A 25,941-nucleotide genomic window follows, 5' to 3' on the forward strand; every position below is an offset into this window, starting at 1 on the left:
GAGGTGTGTATAACAAATTCATTTCTTCTTGGTGAGAGAAAGATGGAGTTAGGGTTCGGGGGAGAGAAGGGAAGTCGTTACTGCTAAGGAGAAAAGACCAGACAAAAAAGCCCACAGTCACGTGTCGCCAAGCATCCATTTTTAATGGCGTTATGATCTTCACAGACATTTGTTCTTCAGTCTCCCCGCAGGGAAGTTACGCTCGCGAGGAACACCTGTGGAGGACTCACCGTGTGCCAGATACGACTCAGGTACCTGTATCGACTCATCTAATCGTCACGGAATGCCCCTCGGCGGGGAGAAATGATCATCTCTGTCCTGCCGATGAGGATCCTGAGACACGGGAGGTTTGGAGAACTCGCCGAAGGTCCTGCCGCCGGTGACCAGGCGCGCTGACCAGGCCCAGCGTCCGCGCAACGCCCCGGGCGAGGGCCTGAGCCTCCTGACGAAAAGGGCCGGCTCGGAAAGACGCGTGACGTGAAGGCACGACCGAGTCGGGTGCTGGCCCCTTGGCGAGCGCACAGCTCCGGGAGCTGGAGAATCATAGAAACAGCCCCGGACCAGAAGTCAGGCCTCCTGGTTCCAGCCGTGGCTTCCGCTCGTCCCCTGTGCTCTAGGCCTGATGTCCTCATCCGGGGATTTGAAGACGCCCTGTCCTCCCACGTCCCAGGGCTGCTGTGGGAAGTAAACGCTATGATGTACGTGATGTTGCTTTGAAAAAACTGTAAAATGCCATGCAAACGATCTATGTAATGATATAGCTGCGTACAATTATATATGTAATCTTCGCCGGCGATCATATAATGACATAATAATTGCTGCTCAGGACAGGCGAGCACTGCACACACAAAAACGTCGTTTCCTGTCCAGAATCCCACCTCCACCGGGCCCTCCCTGGACCACCGTGCTCCCAGCAGCGAGAACGCCCCGGACGGGGAGGATGGGTTCACACAGCCCGTCCCGGCTGAGGCAGGAGGTGCTGAAAGTCCACACGGGGGCCGCGGTCAGAGCCGTGGTTTCCTGTGTTAATACTGTGATTTGCGGTTGTTCTCGAAGGTGGAGTCGAGGCAGGTCCGAAAGTCCTCTGGGCTGTGGAGGACCGTCACCATCTCTTTAGAGGCTGGCTGACCGCTGACGTCGATCTGCCTCTATGGTGTCTCCAGACCTGCCGTGGGCGTGGAGACGGGGCATGCGGTCAACTCAGCCCTGGAGAGAGGCGGGAGGAACATAAGCAGGAAGGGAGGGAGGGAAAAGAGAGAGAGAGAAGAAAACGGATGGAGGGGACCCTCTGGCCCCTTAGGGATCCGCCCCGCGGGCCGCATGGAACCGCCGGCTACGCTTTTCACCCCGGTTACCAGGTCCTGCATGCCCCCCACATTGTCCATCTCCTCTCTCAGAACCACAGCTCACACGGAGACGTTTCTAGAGAGATGGTAGAAGTAGTTCCAAGACCTGCGTCATTTCTCCGTGAGCAAAGGGCTTACTTTTCCCGTTTTTTGTGTGACTTATCATTTCAATAAAGCACCTTCAGACTGGATAAAGGTACATTTCTGGTGACGAGACGTAGGTAGGCTTGTCGGGGAGCAGGACTCACATGCAGGAAAAGGGCCCTCGATTCTGGGGACCGGGTATGTCTTCTGAGCTGGGAAGAGCACAGAGCAGGGGGACTGGGGTGCTCTGGGCCCCTGCATGGGTGCTCAGGCTCCCGAGGCTTCAGACACACAAAGGCACCCTGTGAAGCTAAGCAGCAGCCAGCACGTGGACACATGCGCGTGCTCACATACAGACACACGCATCTGCACGCGCGCGCACACACACACACACTGGTGCTGGGCCCACAATCTAATTTTCCTCCCGAGCAAGTCAAGGTGGTTGCCAGAACACACGACGACTTTCGACATGACAGGGATGTAGAAGGTATGTGTGTATTCGATATACATCCACGAAACGGGCCTTTGCTCTGTCTTCTGGAAGGTCTCTGGGGAACATGGAAGGGAGAGGAGAGGTCGGCACTGTCGTTCCAGGCCCTGCGTATGAGAGAACGTGGGTTTTTCTGACACGGTGGAGGTTCCATTTGTTCTCTGCCCACACGGGGATCCTGGGTGGGCGTTTCTTTCTATTTTACACAAATGCCACAAATTGGCAAAGGACAGCAAGGGAACAGGAGCGTCCCCTGTGACTTAGGGCCATTCACTGTCGGAAGTCACCAAACCTGTATTTCCAGGGCCATCTCTCCAGCTCTGGGAGAGGAGAGGCCGGTGAGGCTGAATTCCTTTCAGCGGAGTGAAACCCCTCAGGACGTCTCTCCTGTTTTCCAGTCAGGGCTGCTACCTGAGATCATCGTTTATTTGTGTCGGAGAGGTCCCTGCCGCTTTCCACCCTGGCCGCTCCCCAGGGGCTGAGGAGGGGCATTGTGGCTGATGTAATAACCCCACCTGGGATCTGCAGGAAGCCAGCACACAGCCTCCCCAGCCTCCCCCGGGGCAGCCCTGCGGGGCGGGAGGCCGGGCGCAGCCCCAAGGGCCAGTCGCAAAAATAGTCTGAGTCTTCCAGTAAGGGCTCGTGCTTTTCCCCACTAAAGAGCAGCAACCGCTGCCCTGTATCTCGCAAGACTTACGCTCTGCCGGGCGGGGCCTTCGGTGGCACTTCTTGGGCGAGCTTCGCGAGCTGTGCCCGTGAATTGGCCCCCAGGGACCCTCCCTCAGTCCCGCGCTGGGCTGCGCACTGTCCTCCTTGCCCAGGCCGAGCTGGCTCTGGAATTCTCTCCCTAAGGCCTCTCCCCGCGGCCTGAGAGGGTACGGCAGGTGCCCAGGTGTTCGGTCTGGCTATCTGCTTCTTAACTGATGCAGAGGTGAAGTGCAGTTGGTGCAGCCATCGTTGGCACAAGGCGTGGGGGCGGTTCTGGGGACAGCAGTGTGTAGGAGGCTGCCGTCCAGCTCCCGCTGGCCTCTGTCAGTCTCGTGCGGGAAAGTCCTCCCGTGATGGCCAAGTGTGAACCATCACAGACATCGTGGGGCCCCATAGCCTTGTCCCTTCAGAGCCATCGCAAGAGGGGACACCTTCTAGTTGCGATGGGGGGGTGGGGTTCCCACCGGTCTCTGGGGCAGCTGCCTGGGGAGGGCTTTTCAGGGCCTGGGGGGCAGCCAGGACCCCTCCCTGTCCAGGGGGCCATGGGCTACGTGGGTCTTGCCCTTAATCCTACACACCTGGAAGCAGTTCCCCTCCTGCCAAAGATGGGGTGAAACCCAAATGATTTGGGGTGGGGGGTGCCAAGGCACAGGGTCAAGGCACCTGTGAGGTGTGGGGCAGAGGGGACTAGTGGCTACTGCCGACCCCATTGTCCCTGTCCCCTTGATAATAGCCGTTGCCAGGCAGATTTTCTATGCACCTGCCAAGGTATTTCAGGAAATCCGGAAGCTGATTTTCCTTTACACAACAAAGGCGGTGTTGCACAAATTTAAAGGTGTGTCAGGGAGTGCGGAGCAGAGCGGCTGCTCGGGGAGAGCGGGCAGACAGGGCCGCCCGCTGCAGCTCCTCCTTCGGCGGCTGGAGTTTCCAGGACGAGTTCCTCCCTCCTCCCGCCGCGGTCCCTCCTCTCTCTGAATCCACCTCCCTCTCCGCCTCCAGAATGGCAGAAATCTGTCCCGAAGCCCTGACTGGGTGCCGCACACGGTTCAGGTCATTTATCCCCAATCCTGGGGTCGACGGCTCTGCTTCTCTGCAGCACGTGCTCCTTCCCTCCTGCTGCCTCTGTGCTGGCTCCCCACCTCCCCCCTCACACACACACACACGTGCGCACGCACACACACGCTCACACACACGCTCACGCACGCTCACACACGCTCACACACGCTCACACACACGCTCACACACACACACACACGCACGCTCACACACACGCTCACGCTCACCCCCGGCCCTTGCCCCGTCTCTCTCGCGCACAGTCTAGTCCAGGGATGGGAAGCCACCGGCTCCTCAGGGAGGAACAGCCTCACGCTGTGAAGAGCCCGTCTGTGTCCCCTCGCTGAGCCACCTGGGGACCAGCTGTGCTGGGCAGCAGCCGGTCGCCCTGAGGACCAGTGCTGAGACCCATGGACTGAGTGGAGCCCGGGGGAAGCAGAGCACAGTCCCACACAGGAGAGCCCTCCTGGGGGCTGCACATGGGGTCCCCAACCTGGCAATGCCCAGGCCCAGGGCCAAGGCCTGGTCTGGCGAGGGCTCTGGCCTCCCATCTGTCCTTAGCACTGCTCTGACCGCTGAGGTGGGGGACAGAGACAGACAGCGGTCAAGGGAGAAAACAGAGACAACTTCCTTTCCTGGCAAAGGCCGTGGTGGCTGCAGTGCTGGGTAGCAGAGGGGTAAGCGCGGAGTCGGAGCCTGGCAGGGCCACTAACTGCATCTGGACACCTGGCAGGCAGGTCGCTCACCTTCGGTGGTTTTCCAGTTCTCCCACAAGGAGTTGGAGTTTATCAGTTTTTATTTTAGGGGCAGTACTCACCTTTTAAAGAAAATCGGAGAAGCCAAATATATAAAAATACATGAAGGTGGGGAGTGCCCAGTCCAACCCACATTCACGCCCCCGCACCCAGCAACAGCGCTGTCCGGCTTCCTTCAGTCAACAAACCCTCTGGGGACAGACCGTGTGCCGTCCACAGCATCAGCGAGCAGGAGCGTCCAGCACGGGCTCCGGTCCACTGGGAGCTCACAGTCCAGACAGGAGACGGACATGCGAACGACGTGGGGTCAGCTCGACAGGAAAGCGATCTGAAGTCCACTGCTGGGCGGATGCCCAAAAGAGCAGGAAGCGGGGGCTGAAAGAGATATTTGCACACGCATGTTCAAGGCGGTGTTATTCACAACAGGCAAGGGACAGAAGCACCCGGACGGAGTCCGTCCGTGGTGAAGGATACACAAAATGCCGTCTATACGTCCGGCAGATATTAGTCGGCTTTTAAAGAGAGGGCAGTTCTGACACAGGTTGCAACGTGGGTGAACCTTAGGGACATGCCATGCTAAGTGGAATAAGCCAGTCACGAAAGGGCCAACATTGTATGACTCCACTTACGAGATACTTGGAATGGTCAAATTCCCAGAAACGGGAAGTGGGGTGGTGGTTGTCAGGGGCTGGGGGTGGGGTGGGAGTGAGGGGCGGTGTTTACAGTTTAGAGTTTCAGTTTGCAAGACATGAAGAACTCAGTGAGGGGACAGTGGTGACAGCTGCCAGCGTGCAAAGGTACTTAGCGCCACTGAACGGAACGCTTAAACTCAGTTAAGACGGTAAATGCTGTGTGACGGAGATTGCACCAGAATTAAAAACTAATTTTAGAAATCGGTGGGTCTATGTGTCCACCAGGTAGCCCAGGTTTGGCATGAGCCGGGGTGCAGAATTATACGGGGGCTCGGCCTGAGGCGGGGGTCTCCTGAAGGGTCTCAAGGACTTGGCACATGCGCCCCCTTTTCCCCAGATGCTTCTCCCCCAGACACTTCTTCCGCTCAAATCCGCTGGGCTCTGTCCTCAAACGTCACTGCTCAAAGAGCCCTCACTGGCACCAGCAGCCGAGACGGGGCTCCCACGCGGGCTAGACGTCCCTGGCAATCACGCCATCAGGCGTGGGGGTGTCTGTGCGCCCGAAACTAATGAACGGCACGTGGCAACTCTAACTGAAACATAAATTTAAAAACGATCGATTTAAAAAAATAAATCAACGAACGAACGATGCTCCCGCGCGTGCGCGCACACGCACGCGGACGTACACCCGCCTGTCACACGCCCGGAGACAACACCGGCGCCATCCCCCGCGCCGGTGTCCACGTGGTTGTTTGTTTCCTTCCTGATTCTCCCCTCAGAGCGTAAGTGTCGCCAGGACAGGGACATTGTTTGGTTCACTGTCTCCCCCCGACCCCCCGCCGCCCCGTGCTTGACAATCATAGGCGTGGATACGGATTTTTTGAAAGAATGATGGGTAAACGAGTGAGTGACGGCTGGCCGGTTCGGCCCGCGAAGCCCCCCGCTTTGAGCCCGGGCCGGCGCGTGCCCACCTGCCTGGGCTCGTCCTCCTGGCCTTTGCCTCCTCGGAGAATCTCGCAAAGAGTCGACGTCCAGCTGAAGATGAGATCTGAGGACACGATTCGGACTCTCAGCTAAATGGTACCTTTCACCATCCTCTGCCCTTCTAACGTGGCTTCGTAGGTCAGGTACCAGGGGAATGACAGATGGCGGTGAATTGTGAGGGAGAGTTAATTTTAGGGAACAAGGAACTCAGTTTTTAAAATAGAAGCATCCCCCGTTCGAGGTGGAGAGGTGTGCAGACGTGGGCTGAATTCGAAACGGGGAGACAATATCAGTTTCAAATGGACACGTGCAGGCCCGGATTGTCCTCTCGGCCAAGCTTGGTGGGTAACCAGGGCGCTGAGACACGTTTTTGCTGAGGAGGAGGAGCCGCTGGTGGCAACAGGGACACAGAAGGGAGGCCCAGGGACCCTCAGGCAGGCACACGAGCTTAGCTTTCCTCTCAGACTCACAGGAGCCTGATGCTTACAACGGCTCACGTCCATCAGCGCATTTTAACATCTCCAACCCATTCCTCCTCCACAGGAGGCTAACCCCAAAACAGAAACGGCAACCTCGATAAGGAGTCTATGAAAATCGAAGCTAGAACGGCAACGTCATTTGATTTTTCAAGGCGATGACGCCAATTCCCATTAGAAGCATCCTCACCGTGACATTATGACATCATCTCATTCGTTATGCCTCAGAATTCAACCGATGGCACCACAGATGCCCCAGAAGGGAGGGAACGACAGAAGTCACTGGGCCAGGCTTAAGCCATGGGTCGCAACCATTTTGCGGGTCATGAAATCGATTTCGCAAACCATGATAAGAATCTGAACTTGACACAGAGCAGAAGTAAGTAGGCCAGGTCACGGTCCACGGCACACAGGGCAGCGAGCCCTGCCTCACGACACCTCCCGCTTTGTTACGTATACATAGGTGCGTGTCCCCTGCACTGCCACAGGAGCTCTGCTTCCTACTCTGGATCCTGGCCCGGAGAAATCTGAAAGCGGCTCTTCTGGCCCGTTTTGGCTTACTGGCCTCAACGCTCCTACACACAGCCCATGCGCCATCATTCCTCAATTCCTGGATTTATTAAGTGCCCTTGGTGTGAAAGGCACTGTTCTGGGTCCTAAGGAAACAAAGATGAATAGGACGCTGTGTTAGGCAGGGCCAGGCAGGACCCAGGTGGCACGCTCTAATTGGGTAACACGAGGAGGGTTTAATAAAGGAGCTATTTATCTGGTGCGGGCAGGGGACAGGGAGACCTAAAGAGATACTGCACGGCTGGAGCTAGGAACAGCAGAGTGAGGGTGGGAGGGGCAGGGGAGGAAGCTGTTTCTAGAACCCAGAGCTCTGTGGAAGGGACTCTGACAGGACGTGCCACCTTCCATCCAGGGAGACAGCCGGCTCGCGCAGCCCTGCACGGAAGGAGCCAGAGGGATAAACATCTCGGCCTCATTCTGCTCTTTCTCTCTCTCTCCTGCCGTGAGCTCCATTGGCCAAACGCGACCGGGGGGCCCAGCGATGCCGTCCACGTGGGCGAGCAGGGCGAAGAAGCGGGGAGACTGGATATGGGGGGCAGACCGGAGGTGACTGGTACAAAGGAAATGCTTGCTCTCCGGGAAGGTAGATCCGTTCGATGAAAAGGCACGTGATCCAAAAAACCCACGGCGAGGTAGCCGTGCCGGCAGAGGGGCAGGAGCGGGGACTCCCACAGCAGCGAGGGAGCCGCTCCGGGCTCTGGGAAGGCTGGGGGAGGCTCGCGGGGGCGTAGCGCTCTGTCTCCCCAGTGTCCTTTCCTTTGGGAGCCACCATCCCCGCTCCCCTCCCTGCGGGGGGTCCCCGTGGGTCCCAGACACGGTGCCCCGCCCCTGTCCGCTGCGGGAAGCCATCAGAGTGAGTCCCTATGCCCGGGCCGCAGAGCTGGGCTCAGAGAAGGCCTAGAGCTCAGCCCCTCAGAGTGTTCCCCAGGCACCCCCGCCCCCCGCCACTGAATTCAGGATGCTGAGAGGATGTACAGTTAGGACCTGGGCTGCCATCTCTCCCCTCCTACCAGTAAGTGTAAATATTCAGCCGACTGGGGAAAATCAGGCAGGGCAGAGATTCCGCTTTCTGGGCAATGTTACCTTAGATGGAGGCGTACATCACATTCGTAATGCTGTCTCTCTTTGTTTGTTAGCTGGCGTTGAGTTGCTGTCCTGGCATAGCCTTAAAGTGGACTTCCTGTCCTACCCCCCACACAGAGGAAAGCACCCGTGCACGAGCGTGGAAGTGAGGAAGTGCACGGCATATCGAGGGACCGGCTAGGTTTGTGGCTTGGCCAGGGCCAAGGATGCTTTGTCACTAGAGGTGGTAGTTAAAAGCTGTCACAGTGGGCTTGAGTTAGAGCTAAACAAATGAGTATTCATTAGGATTTAAGCAGGGAGCAACATCGAAGGATGGGTGATTCAGAAGGCTCCTCCTGAGAGGCGTGTGCAGGACAGGTGTGTAGAAGTGGGCAGTCCTGGAGCGAGGGGGCACTGCAGCGCCTGGGGAGATGCAGGGGGCTCCAGAGCTGAGCAGGGGAGGAGCAGAGAGCAGTGCTGGTATCTGGGAGGGGCGGAGGGAGGTGAAGGGGCAGGCTTAGCACGGAGCTTGGGGTGAGGAGGTGAAGGATGGCACGGATGGAACCTTACTTCCCTTGCTGCCCACATCCCATAACTTGGAGGGTCTTCCCCTTCCTAGTCACCAGGTCCCGAATGCATCCTGCCTCGATCGAGCTCATATTGACTAGCAGGGGAGAGAACCCGCACACACGTCTGTGAATGCAGCCGCCGGTCCCGGGGGCCCGCTGGGAGGTCACGGCACCGTGGTGGAACACGGAACGTGTTATGCTCTGACACTGCGAAGTCTCTTTTCACATAGGCTCTGGATCGCTTTTTAATGAATGTTTAGTGACTATTTTTACAAATGAGTAATTCTTTAACCCATCTGAAATGCAGGCGTGTACCACTCAGCTTAGCCTGTCTCCCCACATCCTAAAACGACTCATCGCCAGCCCTCTGAATGTAATCTGCTTCAGCAAGAGGGTAGGATGTGAAGATTCTAGAACAGATATTATGGGAAATGCATGAAAAGAACATGTTCTTACTGTTTTTAAGTAGCTTAGAATGCAATTATAACTACCTATCTATCTATCATGTGTCTACTACCCATCATCTATCTATCTATATAGCTATCCATATCCATTTATAGACAGGTATCGACAGGTGTGTGTGTGTGTGTGTGTGTGTGTGTGTGTGTGTGTATATATATATACACATGATTAAAGACCTTTGGGCCAAGCTGCAGTTGTGAATTGTCAGTGTGGAACGTGCACCGTGATTCTTCGTGGTTCTGGAAATGTTGACGGCGAGGTTGCCACAGCACCCTCATAGCTCAGCAAGTCTGAGCGGTTTCGCCGTGCAGACTTCTGATGGCCTCTTATCCCTCTACATTGTGGATCATTCCGATTAGTCACCGGCCCTTCGCTTCCGTGAGCTTTGCCCTGGAATACGTCCCCTGGATTTTGTGCCGTCCTCTGCTCTCTCTTTTCTGGGGTCCGTCTTCTGTTTATTTCGCCCAAATCTCACGGACTTCTGCAGATGCACCTCGCGCATGGCGGTATCGCAAAGCGGGCGGCCCGGCCTGCCTCGGCAGGCTGCGCGGAAGCTCCTGTAAACCGGCCCTTTGCACCTCTGTCCCCGACCCCGTTTCAGGAACCTCAGTGTTTACCTTACCGTCTGAGATGAGTTTCTTCAGTGAGCGCCCTGCGGTAACCACCACATCGGCCTCTGTACCTTTCTCCTAGATCACCATTTATCAATCTGATTGCACCCAGTGTGTCCCCCACACGTCATGCCATCCCTTTCTGAAGATCCGTGGGAGCCTGACACGCAGGTCTCATTCATTCTACTCGTGTTGTGTGTCAAGCACTCTGGGAAAGAAGCTGGGTGACTGGAGGGCAGACGGACCAGCAATTACATGCGGGGTGGGAGGGGGGCACCAGGCAGGCAGTACGGGATTCTTGGGGGGCAGAGAGCAGCGCTTTCTCACCCAGTCTCAGGGCTGGAAGCTTCCCAAAGGAAGAGACAGGTGAGCTGAGCCAGGAAAGAGAGAACAAGGAGGGCCCTGGGGACAACGGAAGGGGAGAAGCTTGGCTTTTCTGTGTCACGAAACGGAAGGAGCCAGTGGCCGCAGGGAAGGCTGTGAGACGTGAAGGCGCTTGGCTTTCGTCTGAGGGCAATGGGAAGCCACACATTTCATCCAGAAGGGATATGATCACACTGATCACATTTCCTTCCGCCTTCGAGAGCTCAGAAGCTCAGAACCGAACCGGCAGCCCACTGCTGGCCACTCCACAGAGCCGTCGTGTGCAACGTGAAGATGAACCTACCTTTCCTCCGTCCGAACATCCTTTCGGCCCACGTCCTCTCTGACTCACTCATGTCGTCCTCCGTGCATCTCTGCAAGCGAAAAGAAATAAACCATGTGGCACAGGTGTTCTCCTACATCCCTGAGCTAAACCCTGGTGTCCCGTTTTATAGAGAAGCTGCCATGGCCTTAGCATCATTTCATTCATCTGCGGGACTTGTTCCACATGTCACCTCCCCAGCCGATTGTAAATGCACAGAGGCAGCGCCCGTGTTGTGGCTCAGACACGGAGGACCCAGGCCCGGCTGCCAACCGACTGACCCCCTCCCCCGCTGGGCTGCGAGATCCTAGACCTAAGTGTCATCTGCTCCGTCACACTGTCTTCTGCCACCTGCTTCGGCGTCTCATGGACACAGCCTCTCCTCTGCCTTCTACATATACATGCTTTCGAAGAGCCATCATTTAACTTCCAAGTATATCAAGTAACTAAAACCAGCTCACGGGCGCCTTCAGAACTAGACTTTTGGTACTGGGAGAAGCCTGAGCGATGCTTCTGACCTGAGTGACTCATCTGACAGCGAATTAACTTCGGCTCAGGGAGACCAGTGGCTCCTCAAGGTCATGCAGCTGGTCAACAGCAAGTTTCAGATCAACAGTGGTTCTCAGGTACCTTAAAAATGTCCTCGGTGGTATATACAGTGTTGCTTTGTTCATTTAGAAACATAAAGAGTAAATGTTTAATTTGGCTTGCTCATAAAACCAAGCTGTTTGCAATATGAAGAATTTATTTTTAAAAGATTTGAAACCACAGCCCCGTGATTGAGTCTAGCCACTCTTCTGCCTTAGATCCTCGGAAACGGAGTGACAAAGCACCCTTACGAGCTCAGGGCACAGCTGTCCAGCCTTCTCCCTGCTCACCCAGCTCTCCTCATGCCAGCTCAGCCATCCAGGCTTCAGACGGCGCTTGAAACCTGAGGGGTCCCCGACAGTCAGAGACAGTAGCCAACACGCTTTGGGCACTTCTAGGCAATAGGCACCGTTCCAAAAACAATCCCCAAGATACCTGTTTAATCCTCACCACCACCGTGCATGACACGGAGGCCCTGAGAGGTCAGACAGCTCGTCAAGGTCACAGGTGGCATCGCCGGCAGCTGGTCCCCTTCCTACCGGGACAGGACTGTCTGTAATGCTCAGCTCTGGCCTAGGGGCCTCTCTCTTGAGCCCCAGACCCCAGCAGACAGCAGCCTACTGGGCTCCCCACAAAGCTGTCCAAGGAGCAACCCCAAAACTACTCGGCTTCTCGCCCCTGCCCATGCAGGCTGCCGGCTCGGCACCAGGACTGCCGGCGCTCGCCCCCTCGGTGTCCTTCCCCGCCGCCTGCTTTCTGTCCCTCTTATTCCTGGCCATTTCTCAGGTCTGGGCCCTTCTGCCAGGGTCATCCCCACCGCACGGGTGGCTGCAGTTTCCCTGGTGGTCTTTGTGCCCCACCGTGAGCCATGGCCCCATCCAGCCCCTCGTCCCCACCTGCCCTCCCCACAGATGTCAGGACCCTGAGAGGCGACTGTGAGAACATTCCCACCGGCCTCAGCTCTCCGCAGCCCCGAGGGGACCATGATGCTCTCAGCCTCCCCTGGGACAGCAGCCTGGCTCCTGGCCAGGCCATGCTTCTCGCATCTCTGCTTTGACACCCGCTCTTCCTTCCTTCCTTCCTTGGAGTCCCCTCCCTCTCTCCCCTCCAGCAGATCTGGGCATTTCCTTCTTTACTCCAAGGCGGCCCTTTGCGCTCCCCTCCCCCAGCATTTTTTCTAGAGTGAAACAACTCACTTTCCTGTGTCCCTCCCAGGCAGTAGGAGCTGGATCGGGCTCACAGCTCTACAGCGGTCAGGCAGAGAAGAGAGGTAGGCGGAGGGGTGGCTGGAGGAAGAAATGAATGGCATATGCGATCGGCCCTGCCATCAGCTCTGCAGAGAAACCATTCTCTTCTGCAGGGCCGTAGTCCGTGTCGGGACCAGCTGACCGCTGCCTGGGCTCCTGGCTCCTGCACCCACGACAACCAGGACCACGTCCACCGTCCTTGTCAAAGCCCGGCCTCTCCCCGTCCCCAGCGAGGCCCCCACCCAGCCCAGGACCAGAGTTCCTCCCCTCAGCTCGGTGTCCTCACCCCAAACTAGGAAGGATGGTTGGAATCCGCCAGCGGGTGCTGGACAGAGGAGCCACGTCCGTTTGCTGTCTGTGACGTGAGCACTCAGTAAATATTTGTGGAGCAAAGGCATGAAGTACTATAAATATTTGTTCCAATCGAGATGCAATCAGTCTCAGAGAGAAAAAGTTTGCAAAACCAAAGCAAAGCATCGGGATTTGCAGGCACTTGAGGTTACCAGGTTCCAGAAGGCTAAGGTTTTAAGGACACGAACGTGTGCTCCTTGCAGTCGTCAGCCCCTTGTAGGTGAGAAGGGGAAGGCTCAGGAGTGAGGGTCCAGTGGCCTCTACCTCCCAGGAGACATTCACCACTCCTGTGCCCGTGTCCCAGCCTGGCAGAGGGGCCCAATGCCAGCTCCCCACTCCCCAGAGATTCTGGCGTTGGATGATTACCCCAGAAAACGCTTCCAACCTTACTTGGGGCAGTTTTCTTTCTCCTTTTTATTTTTGACCCTTAAGTTGTCCTCATTGAATTCAAACCATTAGGAGAAACATTTGAGTTGACCTGTAATTTCATAAAGAAATCATTTTTCGAAGCAGATGCAGTGGCAAGGACTTCCGCTGACGCAAACTTACGTCATGTGTCCTGGAAAATAAATGTGTCCATCCGAGCTCCACACTACACGCTCCCCCAGGAACTTTACAAAACCCAGAAGAGCACGTGGAGAAATGATGTCCGTGGGGAACCCCACCTTGCAGAGATGAGTTTTTCATTTTACTTTTGTTTAAAACAATAAACACTTTGTACATGTATCTTTACAAGCAGCACGTAGCTTCTTAAGAAAAAACAATAACAGAGCAATGGGATGGCCGTCCCGAAGGGTATGCACACGTTAAGGCTCTGGGGACATAAGTGCAAACTGCCCTATGCTCTCATCAACTTTTTCATCATTTCCAATTTGATGCACAGTCTAAAACACCAACAGACACGGTCGGCTGACTTCTAGTAACTCGAAGGCATATATGCAGCTCCCTGGTCTTACCGAGTTCTTGTCCAGCGAGGTGACAAAGAGAAAAGGCAAAGCCGAGGCCTGCTCGAACCCTCCAGGTCGGACCTGCTCCTTCTCGTCCTGCCGTGTCCTGCACGCCTATTCCAACAGCCTACTCGACCTATCGGAGCGTCTGAGTCTAGCGATTTTCCTGGGGACGAATCATCTCGTCCTAAAAGCAAAAGACCGAAGTTATTCCAAAGCACCAGGGCTCCCCTGACCGAGCTCCCTGGGGGGCTTCTGGCACCAGATGTCCATTCCCAGCTGTGCCCCCACCCCAGAGACCACGGCCTTTGTAGAGACAGCAGATGACGACGACGCTGAGGATGGTGGGCAGAAGCCAGTCACCAAGGAGAGAATTCAGTGGCTGCACAACCTTGGATGGGGGAAAAAAAAAAGTCTCTGTTTCACTAACCTCTAATTGTCATTTAGCATTTGCTTTGGTAATAAAGGCAGGTGACAAACCGTGGTGGTGTTAGCTGTTCCTGTGACTTCATTACCAGTAGAAATTAGAGATGTTTCAGATTTATTAAAGGTGTCGCAGGTATTTCAAAATGCCACCAAACTCATCACTGCTTTGCAATTACAGCAATTAATGAGACCCACTACTGGATCATGTTAGTTAAAATGTTAATAAATAAGCATTATCGATTATCTTTTTTAAGATTCTGATAACTGTATTTTAATATAAAGGTTTTCTCTATGATCCTGCATTTTTTATTTTAATTCTAAAACCTTGTTCCAGGGGAAGAAAAGCATTTGTTTATTACCTGACGAAGACTGTAAAAATAAACAAACAAAACGCCTTGCTCTGAGAATGGTTCAGCAGGCACCAGAAGGATCTTAGCATAAAAAAAGATGAAGAACCTGGCGAAGGCAGTGAAGATTTGAGCCCTGTGGGGAGAGTGAACTTTCTGTGTTATAACCCAGAGTTCCCTGGCGCCGGAAGGACAGAGGCCCTTCTGAGTGCTTCTCATTGCCTTGTTTTCATTCATTCAAAAGACATTTATTTAGCAGCTACGCAGTGCCGGACAAAGTGTAAAAACGGCACCCAAGACAGGACGAGAAGGAGCAGGTCCGACCTGGAGGGTTCGAGCAGGCCTCGGCTTTGCCTTTTCTCTTTGTCACCTCGCTGGACAAGAACTCGGTGAGACCAGGGAGCTGCATATATGCCTTCGAGTTACTAGAAGTCAGCTGACCGTGTCTGTTTGTGTTTTAGACTGTGCATCAAATTGGAATTCTCTGAGCCCTGGTAAGAGAATTGCTGACCCCGGCAAGTGAGAGGGTGAGGTGAGCAGACCCAGGAGCCGGGGCTCAGAGAAAACAGATTCTGGCCGCTCGGCCACTCGTTGCTTTGAAACCTGTAGACAGACGCTCCTCCCTGGTGTAGAAACGCCATCCGAATAATTCACGACTCTTATCACTTATCTGTGACTCCCGTCAACCCTGCCCATCAAAATCCTGCTTATCCCTCAAGATCCTGCCCTGCTCCTCCCCACCAGCTGGAGCTCATCACCCGTGGGTTTTAGCACTGTCCCCTCTATGTGTGTTCCGTAGGAGTCTGACTCGCCTCCAGGATCCAAGCCCCCTCTGTGCTGTCTGGCAGCTTGAGAGGCGGAGGGGCCGATCTGGAGCCCAGGGGTCCAGCTTGGCTCCAGATCAGCCTCCTCCCGTTCTTAGCTGATGGACGGGGCAACTTACTTGCCCGTCTGCTGGCTGATTCACACTGATGGGCTTGCAAAGGACCAAGCTATAACCCATGCTACACCAAGACCTCTCTCTGAAGTTTCCTTCTGCTAGCCCCAGCAATCAAATGGGATTTCCAAGGAGACACACTCACTCACTCTTTCAACCGGAAGGCTGCTTCAGACGCTTGCTCTCTGGCCTGGAACCCCCTCCCTCCGCCATGATGTCCTTTCCCACCTGCCCCACCTCGTCTTTTCAGACTTTTAAGTCAAGTTGCTCCCTCTTGGAAGCTTCTTCAGACACTTCTCATCCACCCACTCCAGCACCCCAGGTAGAGATGACTCCTTCCTCCTTCATGTCCCATTGTACCCTGAACATTTTATTTCAAACGCTGTCTATGTCCCCTCTCTAGTTAGAAGTTCTCACATTTGTGGCCCCAGCATCAAAAAGGCAATATGTCCTTGCTGAATCGGGAAGTGAGTGGAGGAATGAATGCATGCATGAATGAATGAATGAATGCCCCTTCTCTCTGCTCCCCGCTCTTGAGAGCTCTGCCCTTTCTCTTCCCATCAGTCTTGCTTCCAGGGCTGTCTTGGACATTAACTCTGTGATCGTGGCTAAGTGACTTCATGTCCCTGGGGTTTGGTGTCCCCTCTGTAAGGAAGGAAGGGGAAGACCAGAGGCTGTTTAGAGACACCCTCCCACCCCTGCCCCTGGGTAATGTGACTCTGTGTGCGACTTTGCAGGTCTCGGCGCTGTTGGGGTAGAACCTTCTAAGGACACGCTCTCTGTCCCAGGCACCCACCCGGGACCAGCGTCCTGACCCTCGCATCCGGTTGGCCATGCGGTCCTCTTAGATGGATGGCTTTCATGCCTTTACATCTCAACACCCTCCGCCCCTCCCCCGTAAACCACTGCTCGAACCCAGGCCCCCATTCCCTCCCACAGGGCCCGTCTTCGAATGTAACGACCTCAGTGACCGCCGGTCTCATCCGAGCCCATCCTGTCTTCGCATAGCCCCAGCCCCCCACCCCGGAGCCTGGTGATTTGGGGACAGAGGCTTGTGCAGAGATTGCAAGGACCGCGTGGGGGTCTAGATTTGCTATTAAAATAAAAATTCCTTGACTTTAGTCGCTTCCTTCCACAAACCTGTGTCATTCTACCTTCAGCGCTTTCCTCAAACCTCCAGCCTTTGTCACCTGCATCTGCACCCACCTGCACGTTCTGGCCCTTCTCAGAAAACCCGGTCCCTCCCCCCGCGCTGTGGTCCAGGCCTCCTCAGGGAGTCAGTTACCACCTACGATTGACAAGCATAGGCGAGTGCCTCCTATTTTAAATTTCTGCCCCTGATCTTCTGTCCGGTTGTCCCTGCCTCTCTCCCTCCTAGAGACAAGTCCGTGAGGACACTGGTGTCCACTCGTCAACTCCCTTCACCTCCCTTTCCACGCTCAGGCCCTCAGGGCAGGTCTCGGCTCCGCCCACCCGAGCGCCTCTCGTGCTTTGCTCGACACCCTCCGGGACACTTCTCTGTTTAGACTCTGTCCCGGCACCTCTCAGGCACAGTACAATGTCACCCACACCCTTTTCCCGGATTTCCCTGCCGCCCAGGGCTCGCCTGCCCCTCTCACCTCTGACTGCTCTCGGCCTCCTCCTCCTCCTCCTCCGGCTCTTCCCGGCTCCTCCCTCGGCCGGATTTTCCCAGGCTCCATCCTCCACCCTCCTGCTCAGCGCCGGGCGCCCGGGGCGTGCGGGGTGTCCCCTGGACCGCAGGGCGCACACATCGGCCCTGGTGGCAGCGCAGCGGCTGCGTGTCACTGCCAGGGAGGGCGACAGGCCGGCCGCGGTGCTCAGTGGCCCCGGTGCTGTTCCGTGAGCCCACCCCAGACCCCAGCGGCCTCGCCACGGCTGCAGGAAACGGACGCTGGTTCCATTCCGCGCCGTGTGGGCACAGGGGGCCACCCACATTCTTCCACTCACCCTCATTTTGTCCCCATTTTATCCCAGAAGACACAGCTCAAGGATCGCTTTCTCGGGCAGGCTCCTAGGACCGCCCGAAGTAGAGCTGACCGCTACCTCCATGTAGATGACCGCTGGTCATTTTACGGGATGGTCTCGACCACGAGGACCAGGTCCACACTCCAGGGACGTGTCCTTCACCTGTGATGTTAGTATGATTTTTCACACACTGGTGGGCGCAGTTTGAGACCATGGGAGGTGGACCACAGTTCTTTATCTCTAAACGGACTCATCACTCACGGAGCACTTTGAGAATTCCAAGTATGCAACAACAATCATGCCTGTGGGAAAAACAAATAAGCCACCAGAATCCCGGCCTGTTGACCAGGAAACAGGGGGAGGGCCTGTATTAGTTGGGGACCCTCTAGTTTGCAAGCCACAGAAAACCCAACTTAAAACAGCTTCAGAGAAAAGAACTATGTCCAGGAGTGCAGGTGGCGTCAGACCGGATGATCGCAGGGTTCGAATGGTGTCCCCAAGATCCACATCCCCACCCAGCTTTCCGGCTTCCAGCCCCTGGACCCGCCCACATCACGGCTCCCGCAGGAGCCCCGAGCCCTTCGCTGGTGGTCACAGCACTCTGAAGCGTTGTAAACCAACCGGTCCCAGCAGAGAGAGAGAGAGGCTGGACCAACGCTTCCTCTGACTGGACCACGTTGTGTCACTGTGGCCAGGGGAGGGGCAGATGTCGAGTAGAGCCGTTTCTGTAGCCACACTGGGGCTTCCCAAAGGGAGAGAGAATGAAGCCTGAGCAGCTACCAGCAGATGACATTCCAACACCTCTGCTTGAAACAGAATTCGAACAAGACCGAAACCTCCTTTCTGAAGCTGTGCCTCCTCCGTGATGGCTGCTCACTCCTGCTCCTGTGACTGCTGGCTGGTTCCATGCTAGCTGAGAAGAACAGACACTCCCTGGTCCTTCAGGGACCCAGGCTGGTAGAGGCTCTGTCACCTCCGAAGGCACCAGGTCTTCTAAGGGTCAGTGTTAGGGGACAGAGCATGGCAGATCACTGAAAAGGGTTTTCTTTTGGCCAAGTCTGGAAGTGTTCGTTCACTGCAGCTCTTAAATCATTGATTAAACCCAAGTCCTGTGGTCACATCTAACTTCAAGGGGGTGGGAGATGCAATTTAGCTGTGTGTCTGACTTGAAGAGGAAATGGGGTTCAAGGCGACCAGCTTGTCCCAGTTTTGGGGGGACTTTCCTGGTTTAGCATTGAAAGTCCCCCTTCCCGTGAACACCCGCAGCCCCGGGCACATCTGAGTCAGCTGTCTCCTTGGTCTCCTGGTCTGCAGTGACGGCAAACCACTATCAGGCCATGAATCGCATGTACTTGACACAATAGGGCAGATTACTTCAATTGAACTATATGGTATTCCTGAAAATTTGGGGAACATGTGATGTACCTTGGTAGCACACACATCTGCAAACACCATCTTTGTCCCTAAACGAGTCAGCTATAAAATGCTACGGATTTTACAAGAGTTCTTCAAAGCATGGGTCCCCAGCGCCGGAGCAGCAGACCAATACCAGTCTGTGGCGTGTTAGGAACTGGGCTGCACAGCAGGAGGTGAGTGGCGGGAAAGTAAGAAGCTTCATCCGTATCTGCAGCCGCTCCCCAGCACCAGCATCACCGCCTCAGCTCCGCCTCAGATCCTCAGGCATTAGATCCTCACCAGTCCCCAATGCCAAAAAGGTTGGAGACCATTGCTTTAAAGAACTCCCAGAAATATTTTTGCCAAAGGGTTCATCTGAGAAGGCATCACTGAAGTATCATATCGCATAAGGCTAATTTCACCAGAAAACAAAGTGTCTCGTTTATCTTGAAGGCAGCTCCTCGGGCCATCCCTGAGGGCAGGAATTGGGTGGCTTGTTCACTATATTATCTCTGGCATGTAGAAGGTACTCAATACCTGTTCTCCGAATACACACACAGCTTACCGGATAGCCTGTGCCCATTTTCTATAACCAAAAAGAAGAGGGTGTTTTGTTTCGTTTTGTTTTGTGCTGAAGATTGAGCTGCCATTTAGGGCAGGAGTCTGGTTCCTGAAACAGATGCAGAAAGTAGGGAGCGGAACCGCGAGGCCTGAGGGCCTCATAGGCACGGCAGCTGTGATGGTGTTTGGCCTGCAGAGTGTCCAAAAATCATGAATTTTCAGACAGAGCCCAGATCTTGAAAAATCGGAAGATGTGGACACACAGCGCTCGAATTCCCACACAGCCACGACGGAAGTTGCTGAGCAGCCACTGGTCCCGTCAGCGTGTGGATGGGGCACACACCATCCACCGCCACGTCCACGACCTCGTCCCGCTGTCTTCCCCTCCGCTCAAGGCGCTTCTGTCACACATCCTACAGACGCGTCCCAAAACACCTGGATTGAAGCACACATTTATATCGTAATATTGCAGTCATTTTGCACCTTTTAAAATGGCCACTGAACCTTCAGTAGTTGACGAAGCCTGATTACGAATCCCAGTGGCTCTGGGCCAGCCTGGTATTTCATAGCCCTATGTTTTACATAGAGCTTTTTTTCCCAAAAGAAATTAATAATTTAAGATATACATACACCTCCGCCTGTAATTGTGTATTTACTTCCACCAATGATTTTCAAACACACACCAACAATTTCCAACTAATCCCTTCTTTAACTCACATCAATGAAACAGCTGCCTTTATTCCTTAGAGGCAGAAGAAATGGTCCATTTCTGTCCATATTCTAAATTGCATTTAAAAGCAGGTTTTTGTAATAAAAAATTTCACAGCCACCATTATCAAACGCTAAATCAAACACTATTGGAAAATAAAACAGACACAGTTTTATCCTACAAAAAAAAACCCCCCACAAAATTAAGTACACGAACAAACGTAAAAAGATGAATGACTCAAAATTAAAGGCAGGCTACCACATCCTGCTCGCTTGCTCTGAACCCATCTCTGTGTCTGCTGCTTTGCTTTATCCACCCTATGACGATCCTACGGAGTGAGCATGTCCCCAGCTTCGCATGCGGAAACAGACCAGCAAGTCAAGTCACCTGGCCACGGCCACCTGGCTAGTAACTGGCAGAGGTAGGGTTAAAACCCAATTAATTTTAGCCCAAATTAAATGAACAACTTAAAACAGCACCCCCCACCACACGCACGCGCACACACACACACACACACACACACACACACACACACACACACAAAAGTGAGAAAAAAAATAAAAAAGCAGAGGATTATAGCATCTTATGGCAAGACAGGATCTTCGCAATCTGACCCAACTCCTTCTTTTACAGACGAGAAAGCAGGGAGCCCTTTGGACGCCCGGTCCAAAGGTCACACAGCTGGTGACAGCCTCCGAGTCCTCCCCACACGGTACAATCTGCTTCCTTCTTCCACGGCTGGGGACACTTGTCCGTTTTCAGGCAACGTTATCTAAGTAAGAGGAAGGGGACTTCGTTTTCTCTGCCTCCGTTTCTAATCTTTAATGCCATTATTGCTGTCGCAATGGATTCAGAGTCGATGGCTAACAGCAGTTGTTGTCAGGCCTCAGGTGGCTCCGACCACTTATTTTTACATAAAGCAGGGGGAAATTGTGTCTACTGAAATTCATTTTCATCTCTAATTTCAGTTATAATTAACTTCTATACATTTCTTATGTAAATTTAAGACTCGTTATGGCATTGCAGTCACCACATAACGCAAAGTAAGTCTTTGCTTTTAAAGTATGCCCCCCAAAAGCACAGAATCCCTGAGCTATGAACATTGTTCATTTGAAACAGAAAGCAGACATTCATTAAGGTCATGAGAAATTCTTTCTGCTTCTTCGCCGATCGGTGGTCCCTCCTGTAGCAAATGCTGATGTCACGAACACCTACTGCTGCTAAGCTTCCTGCTCCATGGAACACTGGGTGACGTAATCCATTCTATAATAACCCACAGGCTGACAGAGGCCTAGTCAGCTCTCTAAACGAGTAGTAAAACGTCTTTTAACAGTATCTTAAACATCTTTAAATATCAATCAACTTAAAACATGTTTAGTGATTACTAAAATGAACGCGTGTGGAAAAACAGCTTTCGATTTTGATAACACATCTCACATACAATATGCAGCTCCCAAAAATGCCACAGGAGTCTCACATTTTTAAGAAAAAGGACTTGAATTCCATCCAATAACCTACAAGAAAGTTCTCTGTTATCTTAATGATACATTGACCTGAAATTTCTCAAATTAAAAATGCCAACCTGCGGAATGAAAAACCTCAACGAAAACAAAAAAAAAGAAAAGGCCAAAAGATTCCCCTCACCAAAAGTTTCCTTTTAAAAAAGCAAGTAACAAAAAAAGAACCCCTTAAAGCAAGTAAAAAAACTTTAAAAAGAAAAAAAATTTTTTTTAAGTCCTCTCCAATTTCCCCAAATCATCTTTACGGCAACTGCCACCAGCGTATGGCAGCGTTTAGTGCTTCACCAGTTACCCGGTCGCTTGGAGCTTGAAAACATATGCACGACGTCCAATTTTTTTCAGGGTGCTCTGAGGTCCCCGTCGCCTACCTATCTCCCACCAGCTCTACATTAGTGAAACGAAGGATTCAAAAAGTTAAGTCTTTGTCTCGCAAGGGCTTAAATAAGCCTCAGTGCTCGGGCACGCCGCTTCCCACCACGGGGAGGGCGCCGATGCTGAGTCCCCGGGCAGGGTACAGAGCTGGTAACCGACCCTGTCCGGTGTCCCAGGGGCTGTCATGGCTCCCGGAACAGTGGGACCCCTCAGGCTCGCTTCTCAGGTGCCAATCTGCTGTAGGGGTCCATCACGTTTTTTACACTGACCTATTTTACGGTCTCAAGGAATCGACGGGGAGGGACTCCCTCGCCCATCAGGGATCCACACCCCAAATCCAGGAGAGGAAACCCCCGGAACCTTCCTTTTGCTTGGATGTTCCCAGGAGCTGCAAATTCCATCTACATGAGGAACGACATCCCAGCCCAGGGCGACGGGGCTCCACGTGGAAACTGGCTTCCCTCGCGTCCACTTTCTGACGGGTACAGGCAGAGTCAGCTCCTCCCCTCGGCCGGCAAACACCTACCACCAAGGTCAAGACTTTCACGGACTCCTAGAAACTTACGCCACCGGGGAACTCAGAGATGATCTTTCAGTGCCCCACATCCACCCTGAGGGACTTGTCCAGGTCACACTGGTCTCGAGAAGTAAGCTCCTGTCCCGTCCACCACGTCTCCGTACCTATTCTGGCTGAAATCAGTCTGCTGTCAAACCACTAGGACCCCCGCTTCGCCCGAGCCTTTTATCCCTCTTCAGGCTTCTACCGTCAAGTTGTTTTAACGCTTGTAACATGAAAACACTTGTTTATCAACATTTTATATGCTTTATTGAAAGTTGACAAGTGCAACAGTTAAATACAGGGACACCTTACAACTGTGTAGAGAACATGCACGGAATCGTATGCATATAACTACTATACAGGTAATATGCAGAAACCCCTACTGGGAATTCATCTCATTAGCTAGAACTGATCATTTTGCAAAGTCTTCAACCAGCTCAATCAAAAGACTTCAGTGAACAGGGATTTACTTCAAGATATTCAGCAGCTAGAAGATTTCAGATTACACAAAGTGACTAAACTGTGCCAAATTCTTAAAATTTCTTTAGGTGTGGTTTTCTTCACGTAGCATTTTTTTTTTTAATGTAGATCCCTATATATAAACACAATCCACACCTCTTCAGACAGCCAATGAAACAACTAAATTTCAATCTGTACAACCTAAGTAGTAGTTACAGTCCTCTATGGTACAAAATAGTTACACTACATACACAAATATATAATAAGCAAAACATCCTTCATGTAAGATAGCCTAGGTGCCAGCTACCTGTCACCGTTTAGTCACTCTAATAGTTTTGTGTCATCCACTGTTTCAGAAAGAGGCACACAGTACTGTTGTTTTTTTATGGATTTTGGTGACAGTCGTCAATTTGTACAATGAACTATGTTTCTCCTTGACTATATAGAGCAGTCTTTTCTTCTACCTCCCTTTCAAGTTCCTCATGGGGACAAGAGGAACTTGTCCCCACGGAGCACCCTACGCGCAAGCAGCGGAGAACTCTTGGAGGTGAGGGTGGGGAGCAGGGCAGGGAAGGAAAGGCACACAGCTCCTCGGCAGGAATTAAACCACTTCTCACGCGTCTGCCAAGCTGCATGAGGTCCCAGCACATCCATGCTAATTCTGATTAACCTGTCATTCACCCAACTAGGAAATGTCTTCAGGCCGACAGCGTATGGGCGTTTAATACTGGAGAAGAGAGATAATGGCATAAGTCAGTCTGACGTCTCTTTCGCAGCGAGCAATGGAATGGGTGGCTGTGGAGGCGGACCGCCCCTCCGACATCGTCGCCGGTCTGTGGAGCTCAGACAGCAGCAGCCAGTTCTGCGCTGCGGGGGCACAGGCGACTACGCGGTTGGTCCTGAGCCCTGGGAGGCTGGCTGGGCCGGGGGCTGCGTGGTGGCCTGGGGCTGCGTGTTGGCAGGGGGGGAGCCAGTCTGCAGCTGGGCCTGGAACTGGGCGAGCTGCTCAGGACTGGCCAGCGTCTTCAGCAGATTGTTCTCCTGCTCCAGCTGGGAGTTTTTCTCTATCAGTTCTTTGATTTGCTCTCTCAGGACTTCCACCTCCTCTCTCACCGCATACATCAAATGGCTTTTGACCAGATCCTGAAAGGGAGAGGGGGGAGGAAAGGCTTGACTTTCCGCTCACTATTCCCCGGCCGCCCCGCTTCTAGAGCGTTATTTGGCATGGCGCCCCCTGACCGTTTGCATATCCCGCCTTCCGAGCTCTCGGCTGGCACTTGCGACATGTACGGAAGACAATGACAAACTGTAACTGTCCCCAAGTTTAACGTGGTGAGTGAAGGAGCGAAGGAGCTTTCTGAAAGTCTATGCGTGCTTTGCAACCGTTAGCCAGGAATGCAAACTGTCAGGTTTCCTACGCGCCACGGCGCAATGCACCGGGGCTCTGGGGCTCCGGGCAGGAGGAGCCTGGCCGCAGGGACGGACGTCCAGACCCGCAGCGACGGCGGCCGCTTCCCCGCCCCCAAGCCCCGCCCGCCGCCGGCCCGCCTCCCTCAGCACCGGCTGCAGCCAGTTCCTACAGAGCATGTTGCCGCATTTCCCCCCTCCACCCTCACCCCCCTCTTTTCGTGATTAAGCTGACATCACAGAAACCTGGGCAGAGGTCGCAGCCAATGGGAGCGCGATTTATTTATAGCTCCGAATTAAAGGTTCGGAGTTTGCCTAGCAACAGTGGGCAGAGAATCCCGTGAGAAGAGCCACAGGCGCTGCTCCAATAACAAAGAACGGCCAAGGCGGAAATAAAAAAATAGGAGAAATCCAGGCGCAGGCTGGGAAGATGAAACTTTTCTCGGATCCGTCCCCATTGTGCAGTAGCCCACGTCACTGGGGATCCGTTTGCGCCGGGTCTACGAGGCCCTTTCCCGAGATCCCCACTTCTAACCTCCCCCCCTCCCCCGCCCCGGTTCCCTAGCAAACCTTAGGATTTCTAGTAAAGCCACCTCGCTAGAGATGTGCCCAGCGACCGAAGGACAAGGAGGGCCAGAGCATCCCCGGCAATTCCCCAGCTAAAAGGGACAGCTCTGCATAAACCCCGACGGTTGTGTGCACTCGATCCGGGAAAGAGCACGTAACGCCCCGAGCGCCCCCTTCTCTCGCCACAGCAGCCACGGTATGTGGCTTCCCGCTGGCAGAAGGAGCCGGAGCCGGCATGTCTAAACGTCTGAGCGAGCAGCCGTCCCCTCGACCGTGGATGCACTGGCTCCATCCCAAGGCAGCTCGCTTTCTGTACCGTGCCCGCATTTAGTACAAATGGTTTTTAATCGGTACATACCATAGCTTGCTCGATTTTGTTGTCAATAGCTACCACACTTGCACCAGAGGAGCTGAAAAAGAGGGGGGAAATCGATCAATGGAATTTACCTTAAACATCCGACACGCACACACACACACACACAAAAAGGACTTCCCAATTCTGTGATGTTACTAGCATCATTTTTGTAATATTTAAGGCTACCTAACATATCGCCCTCCAGAAAACATAAGCCACTCTTCACTAACGAATATCCAGACGTCTCCCTATTTTCGTGAGCCACAAAGGGCTAAATTACATAATGAGCTAAAAGCCTGTTCTCTGCCCAGGCCGGCGATAAGGAGGCTGCTCTGAACATTTCGAAAAGCAACATCCATGTCACCGTCGTCTCGGCAATGGACAAAGGAATTCGCCTGGCTATCTATCACCTGCATTATTACAAGTATCTCGAGAGTAAATTTAAAGAAACTATCCCAACCGACATTTACCTATTGTCAAGTCTCACAGAGGCGTTTTCAGTCCCCAGCAAGGATGACAAGAAAGAAATTGAAAAATGTCTCAGTTGGTAAACTCCTAGATCCATCGCCACTGGTCTACACCATTGGGATTTCATGCAATTGCAGCCAAAAACACCCTCGCAGGAAAAAAAAAAAAAAAAAAAGAGGGACTACCAGCAGCCTTGTTTGAGCTAGATAAAAACCTTCTAGCTTTCTGCAGCCCGGGGAGAAACAGAAAACAG

At 53.5% G+C, this 25,941-nt stretch overlaps 1 protein-coding gene across 2 annotated transcripts in view; it reads right to left on the reverse strand.

The window, feature by feature from the left end:
* Nucleotides 1-22,676: 22,676 nt before the first annotated feature.
* The window catches only part of TSC22D1 (TSC22 domain family member 1), a 117,385-nt gene continuing 114,120 nt past the window's right edge, over nt 22,677-25,941 (reverse strand). Inside the window, exons 4-6 of one of the 2 annotated variants that reach the window (XM_011379703.2) lie at nt 25,691-25,941; nt 25,224-25,275; nt 22,677-24,034 (exon numbers count right to left, since the gene is read on the reverse strand). The exon at nt 25,691-25,941 is cut by the window's right edge and continues 1 nt beyond it. In XM_011379703.2, coding sequence (XP_011378005.1) covers nt 23,777-24,034; nt 25,224-25,275; nt 25,691-25,815 — 435 coding nt within the window. In that variant the 5' untranslated portion in view covers nt 25,816-25,941 and the 3' untranslated portion in view covers nt 22,677-23,776. The remainder of the gene's footprint in view (nt 24,035-25,223; nt 25,276-25,690) is intronic. The other variant, XM_011379697.2, reaches the window with a different exon arrangement.

The sequence above is a fragment of the Pteropus vampyrus genome, unplaced genomic scaffold (genome assembly GCF_000151845.1).
Source record: "Pteropus vampyrus isolate Shadow unplaced genomic scaffold, Pvam_2.0 Scaffold370, whole genome shotgun sequence".
Lineage (NCBI taxonomy): Eukaryota > Metazoa > Chordata > Mammalia > Chiroptera > Pteropodidae > Pteropus > Pteropus vampyrus.